Source organism: Coptis chinensis, chromosome 2 (genome assembly GCF_015680905.1).
Source record: "Coptis chinensis isolate HL-2020 chromosome 2, ASM1568090v1, whole genome shotgun sequence".
Lineage (NCBI taxonomy): Eukaryota > Viridiplantae > Streptophyta > Magnoliopsida > Ranunculales > Ranunculaceae > Coptis > Coptis chinensis.
This window is the reverse complement of record NC_141457.1, coordinates 69,476,997-69,484,192: the sequence shown is the minus strand read 5'-3', so window position 1 is coordinate 69,484,192 and position 7,196 is coordinate 69,476,997. Positions and strand designations below refer to the sequence as shown.

Sequence of the window (7,196 nt, the reverse complement as noted above, 5' to 3'; positions counted from 1 at the left end):
ACCAACAAATGTACAATACCCAGAAGTAGAACGACGATCAGTACGACTGCCAACCCAACGACATCGAGTATCCAATAATAGACGAGATCGTGGATCGTTTATGCGAAGAGGGCCTTGACCTGGAGAACCCATCAAATACCTTAGAACTTGAATAACTACCTCCTAGTGAGGCGTGCGAGGTGCATGCATGAACCGACTAACCACATTAACAGCAAAGGTAATATCAGGACGAGTAACAGTATGATAAATCAGCTTTCCAACCATTCTTCTATACTGACCAACATCATAAAAAATCTCCCCTTGTACATTATCAAGTTTCACAGTGGAATCCATAGGAGTATCAACTGGTCGGGAAGCAAGCATGCCAGTTTCTGAAGCAAATCTGTCACATATTTCCACTGTGACAAATAAATACCATCCTTGGATCGAGCAACTTCAATCCCAAGAAAGTATCGAAGAAGTCCTAAATCTTTTGTATGAAAATGTCGAGCTAAATAAGACTTCAAATCTATAATGCAAAAAATAATATCATCAACATAAACAACAAGAACAATAGTACCAGTAGAAGGTTAACGAATAAACACCGAGTGATCAGAAGAAGAACACTGAAAACCATAACCAATCAGAACAGAGCTGAACTTATCAAACCATGCCCAGTGTGACTATTTCAAGCCATAAATTGCTTTCCTCAATCGACACACCATACCTGACTTACCCTGCACACCATATCCAGGTGGCTGATCCATATACACTTCCTCTTGTAAGTCTCCATGTAAGAAATCATTCTTCACATCTAACTGATATAAAGGCCAATCACGAGTCACATCCACAGATAAAAGAACTTTAATAGAATTTAAACGAGCAGTAGGAGAAAAAGTCTCCATATAATCCACACCATATGTCTGAGTATAACCTTTAGCAACCAACCACGCTTTCAAACGCTCAACAAAATCATCAGGCTGATACTTAACTGTAAAAATCCATCGACACCCAACAATATGTTTGCCAGAAGGCAAAGAAGCAAGCTCCCAAGTGCCATTATGGACTAAGGCACGCATTTCCTCATTCATAGCTAACTTCCAGGTAGGAGAGGCAAAAGGCCTGTGCATAGGCAGTAGGAACAAAAATAGAGGACAAAGATGATGCAAAACAGCGAAAAGTATGAGACATGCGATGAAAGGAAACATAATTGGCAATAGGATATTTAGCACAACTACGGTAACCTTTACGTTGGGTAATGGGTAAATGTAGATCATCATCAGCAGAAATAGAAAGAACCTCAGACGAATCAAGTGGCAGCGTAGTGGCATGAGATGGTGCTGGGGCACGTGATGGCATAGGAACATGTGATGGAGATGCAGGTGGTGGCTTAGGAGCAAGTTTTGACTTAGGTGTAGGTGGGGGCTTAGGAGCACGTTTTGGCTTAGAAACAGGTGGTGTCTTAGAGCCAGATGAGGCTAGAACTGGTGGTGGTATGGAAACAAACGACACAATATCAGGTGGTGGTAAAGGATCGGGTAAGGACACATGGTCTGATGGAGATACAGAATCAGATGGGGATACAATATCAGGTGGTGGTAAAGGATTAGGTAAGGACATAGGGACTGATGGAGACATAAGATCAGATAAAGGCAAAGAAGTGGAAGGAAGACTACCAGTGGGAGACGAACCAAGGGTGGAATAATCATCAATATTATGAAGTACTGGAACTGGTGGTAGAACCAATGTATCCTGTCCAAGAGAAATCAAAGCGGGGTCTAACTGCTGACCTATGGGAGAGAAAAAAGAAGTGGACTCGAAAAATGTGAATCTGCACATTTGATCTAGTGCTAGATCTTGCTTTGATGTACGAAGAGCAGAACAAGATGTTTTAGGAAAGTCGAGACAAGGGTAAGGGAAAAGCTAGTGAGTCCAGGCATTTTGGACCACATCATGGTCATGGTGGGGATAGGTTTAGGCACAGGCCGTATGACCAGGGAAACTGGGGACCCCAGTAGATCCAACCAAGGCCCCAGCAGGGCAACGATTTCCAGAGACATGGCTATCAAGGTCAGCAACAACATAACGGACAATTTAGGCCTCTGATGGCACCTCTTCCAGCTCAGAGGATTGATGTCCCTATTTTTGGCAATTGTTTTACTTGTGGGCGACCAGGACATCGGGCTAGTGGATGTCCTAATGGATTCAGGATCGAACAGGGGTGACAGGGATAGGTAGCTCCAGCTCGTGCCTTCGCCGCCCTTCCAGGACAGGAAAACGTGGCAGGTACTTTTGTTACACCTAATAGCAGTCTTAAAGTTCTATTTGATACTGGTGTATATCGCATTCTTTTATTTCTCGTCAGCTTGTGGAAAGAGAAAAGATTAAAATTACCCCACTTCCTAAACCCTTATGTGTTGAAACACCATTAGGAGGTTCAGTGACTTTGTATGATTACTGTAAGGACTTTGAGATCTCTTTTATGGGTTGTGAGTTTGTAGTAGACCTTGTAGTTTTGGGTTTTGAAGGATTCCACTTCAAATTAGGAATGGATTGGTTAAGTAAGAACTATGCTACATTAGATTGGGCTGCGAGGTCCATTTCTTTTAGTAGCCCTGGATTACCATGTGCCACCTATGAGTGTGGTACTCGGGGAGATTCGGTGATGTCTAGTTTCTTGTATTTGATGGAGATACTAGAAAAGGACATTAGTGCAGTGGAAGTGGTACGCGATTATACCGACATTTTTCAAGAGATCCCTGGACCATAGTACAAAATATTAGGATATGGGTATTTATCGATATTCAATTTCTGGATATGTATCGTGGATATATCCCCCTCTTTGGGGATATTTGATATTGTTTCACATGCAAATATCGTGGATATGTCCAAAATATCGATAAATATCATGGATATTGTGGATATTTTTTGATATATCATGATACATTATTTATATTTATTTGAAATATAATGATAAATATTAAATAAAATTGTTATATACACAAAATATCGTCAAATATCTCCAAATATTGCAAAATATTCCCAAATATCACAAATATCGCAAATATCATCAAAATATCACCGATATTTGCAGTCATATATATCTCTGAACATATCGTGATATTTATATATCTTTCTCTGAAATCTGGATAGATATCCCCAAATATGGCGATATATCGAGATATTTTATACTATGCCCTGGACTGCCGCCTAAGCGAGAGGTAGAGTTTCGGATAAACTTGTTACCAAGGACAGCTCCAATTTCCAAGTCAGCGTACAGACTGGTGCCAAAGCAGCTTGATGAGATGAAAGTTCAACTTGAGGAGTTGTTGCAGAAGGGGTGAGCCTTGTTGTTTGTGTTTGATTTTCTTGTGGTGTGTTGTGTGCTTATTATTTATTATTATGTTTTGCTATAAGTATGAACCTTTTAAGGTGTGTATGAACTAGGTTTATACGTTCGAGTAACTCGCCATGGGCTGCACCAGCTATCTTCGTGTCCAAGAAAGATGGTACTTTGAGGATGTGCATTGACTATAGGGAGCTAAACAAGGCGACTATCAAGAAAAAGTACCCCTTGCCCAGGATAGATGACCTCCTAGATCAATTAAAAGGGGCAGTGATATTCTCGCAGTTTGACTTAAGAACTGGGTACTATCAGATGGGTGTTGAAGAGCAGAGTATTTCTCTCATAGCTTTTCGTACTCGCTATGGGTTGTACGAGTTTCCTGTTATGCCATTTGGTGTGACTAATGCACCTGCATTCTTTATGGACTTGATGAATCGTGTGTTTTGTCCGTATTTGGACAAGTTTGTTATTATTTTCATTGACGACATTCTCGTGTACTCCAAGAGTGTTGAGGAGCACAAGGGACATGTGCGGATAGTGTTACAGGTTCTTAATTAAGGAGCAGCAGTTATATACAAAGTTCAGCAAGTGCCATTTTTGGGTGACTAAAGTCATATTTCTTGGGCATGTGATATCGAGTAAGGGGATAGCAGTGGATTCCGAGAAGGTTGTAGCTGTTAAAGAGTGGAAGTAACCTAATAATGCCACTGAAGTGAGGAGTTTCTTAGGATTGGCCGGGTATTATAAGAGGTTCATAGAGAAATTTTCTCTTATTGCTGCACCGTTGACACAATTCACTTGGAAGAATATTAAGTTCTTGTGGACTGATGATTGTGAACGAGCATTCCAAGAGTTGAAACGAAGATTGACTAAAGCGCCGATCTTAGTTATTCCCATTAGAGGCGGGAAGTTGGTGGTTTTTACTGATGCTAGCGGTACTGGTTTGGGATGTGTTTTGATGCGAGGACCGAATCACGGTTTCTTCACGATCTAGACAGTTGAAGCTCCATGAGAGGCGATATCCTACGCATGATTTGGAGATGGCGGCGGTGGTATTTGCTTTGAAGGTATGACGACACTACCTATATGGGGAGAGGTTTGAGTTGTACACGGATCACTAAAGCTTGAAGTATTTGTACTCATAGAAGGAGTTGAACATGAGACAACAGAGGTGGATGGAGTATATTAGCAGTTATGACTTTGAGATTCTTTATCATCCTGGTAAGGGAAATGTGGTAGCTGATGCTTTGAGTAAGTAACACAGTGTGATGACTTCACTTATGGTGCAAGAATGGAAGTCACTTGAGATTTTGGCTTCAATAGATTTGCATTTTGAGTCAGGGACGGATAGATCTTTTGTTGGCAGTTTGATAGTCCAGACTTCCTTGGTGAGTAAGGTTTTGAACCTATAGATTAGTGATCTTTCTTTAGTACAGCGCTTGTGTTACTTAGTGATTGATCTTCTCGATGATTTCCCTACGGAATGGTCCATGGATTCTGATGGTGCTTTGAGATTTCGGGATAGACTATGAGTTCCAGTTAATGCCAAGTTGAAGGGGGAGATATTAGACGAGGCCCATAGGTCTCGGGTCACTATCTATCCTGGGGGTACGAAGATGTATCATGACTTGAAGAGAACTTTCTGGTGGGAAGGTATGAAGAGGGATGTTGGAGAGTATGTGTCTCATTATTTCACATGTCAGTAGGTGAAGGCAGAGCATCAAAGGCCTTCAGGTTTGTTGCAACCTTTGGAGATTCCCACTTGGAAATGGGAACAAATCTCAATGGACTTCATTGATGGATTACCTAAGTCCCGGTGGGGAAATGAGTCTATTTGGGTTATTGTAGATCGATTGACGAAATCTCCTCACTTTATTCCGATTGGGGTACGACGAAACATTGATAGCTTAGTAGAGAAGTACATTCGAGAGGCTGTGAGACTCCATGGTGTACCTGTTTCCATTGTATCTAATAGAGATCCACTTTTTGCATTAGAGTTTTGGGAGAGCTTCCAGCGTGCTATGGGCACGAAGCTAAACTTGAGCACAACATATCACCCTCAGACGGACGGACAAACAGAGCGGGTGAATCAGATATTGGAGGACATGTTGCGGGCATGTGTCCTTGATTTTGGAGGTAGTTGGGAGAAACACATTCCTTTGGTTGAGTTTGCATATAATAATATTTTTCACTCTAGTATTGGCATGGTACCATTCGAGGCCCTTTATGGGAGGCCATGTAGATCACCATCGTGTTGGGCCGAGATGGATGATGGTGTCTTACTTGGTCCACATTGTTAGGGAGACTGCAGAGAATGTTAGTGTGATACGAGAACGGATTAAGATAGCTCAAAGTCGACAGAAGAGCTACGCTGATCGGAAGAGGAAAGGAGTTGAGTTTGAATTTAGGGATTATACATTTTTGAAGGTGTCCCCTATGCGTGGTGTGATGAGGTTTGGGAAAAAGGGCAAGTTAAGCCCTAGATTTATTGGACCGTTTGAGATTGTTGCTCGCATTGGCAGTGTGGCATATCAACTCGCTTTACCTTCTACTTCATCCTCTGTATATGATGTTTTCCATATTTTCATGCTTTGGAAGTGTGTGAAAGACCCGACATAGATTGTTGAGCCAGGCGAGATTGAGATTAATGACGATTTGACACACCCGGTGAAACCTATAACCATCGTGGACCGTGACGTGAAACAACTTCGGCAGCGGCAAGTGAACCTGGTGAAGGTGCAATGGAGTGAAGATGAGAAGGACGTTACGTGGGAGTTAGAGGACAAGGTTATTAGAATCGCGCATCCGGAGTTATTCAAATAGTGTACTCTATCGCTGAATCTCGGGACGAGATCCCTTTAAGGTGTGTATAGTTGTAAGACCCCAATTTATTTTTACATTATTTCATAACAATATTTAGTATTTCTGTATTTGATATTTATTTCCTGGTCAACGTGCTAGTAAATATGGGTTTAACTTTTTGATAGAAAGAGAAAGGAGGGAAGACCAAATAGTAATTTCGAAAATTTTACTATAGGAAACTAGTATTTTGAATTTTGAATGTTGTCTAAAGATTATTTTTTTTATATTCGGAAAGTTTTCAAATAAAGAGGAAACAAGATATTAATATAAGGTACATAATAGATATACTACTTTTAATAGAGAATGATATTCCATAGTTATGAATAGGGATATTTAGTGAAATGGGAAGTTTCTAAAAAAATTAAGCCAAATATATGGTAGGTAAATTCTTTAGAATGGTCTCCGGAAAAATAAGGTTTTTCTTAAAAAGAAAAACTACACACACGAGCTAAAACAAAGAAGAACGGAGAGAGACAGGGCGGATTGTGCAAGCTAGCTTTGGGATTGGTTTTCTCGCGTAATTTTTCTATATACTCTTTTTCGTGATACGAGAGGTGAGTAGTTAGTTTTTTCTATTTCGCTTGTATACAGAAATAGTTTTACTGTCCAATGTTTCTGCTCATTTTTACTGCTCATTCTTCTGTCATTATTCTTCATCCTGTCGTTATTGTTAAAACTTGTTAAATTTTAGTACTATTGAAACTCTGAAATTCTGAGATTGAACTCTTGAAACTCTGAAGTGATTGTTAATGGCGGCGCGAACCCAAACATTGTCATGTATATTATTTTGAACTGTTATACTGTTGTTGTGTTGGTTGATTGATGATTGGTTGTAGTGGGGGGTGTTTGAGTGCTGTTGAAGCTTGAATGAGGTGTTAATGGCGGCGCGATCCAGGTTGGAGGAATGGTGATTGATGTGAGGAATCGAGTGTGGGCTTTTGTTAAAGTGTTATGGGTTTTTCCAAGGAGTCAAACCGCTGGGATGAGTGCGGCGGAAGAGAGGAGTTGG

At 40.7% G+C, this 7,196-nt stretch overlaps 1 protein-coding gene across 1 annotated transcript; it reads left to right on the top strand.

The window, feature by feature from the left end:
• Positions 1 to 1,968: 1,968 nt before the first annotated feature.
• Positions 1,969 to 5,944, top strand: LOC147517452 (uncharacterized). The gene is made up of 6 exons (XM_086593597.1): positions 1,969 to 2,049; positions 2,345 to 2,624; positions 3,235 to 3,319; positions 3,427 to 3,871; positions 5,032 to 5,461; positions 5,523 to 5,944. Exons 1-6 carry the CDS (start codon positions 1,969 to 1,971, stop codon positions 5,942 to 5,944), a joined length of 1,743 nt encoding a protein of 580 aa, XP_086449723.1.
• Positions 5,945 to 7,196: the final 1,252 nt, after the last annotated feature.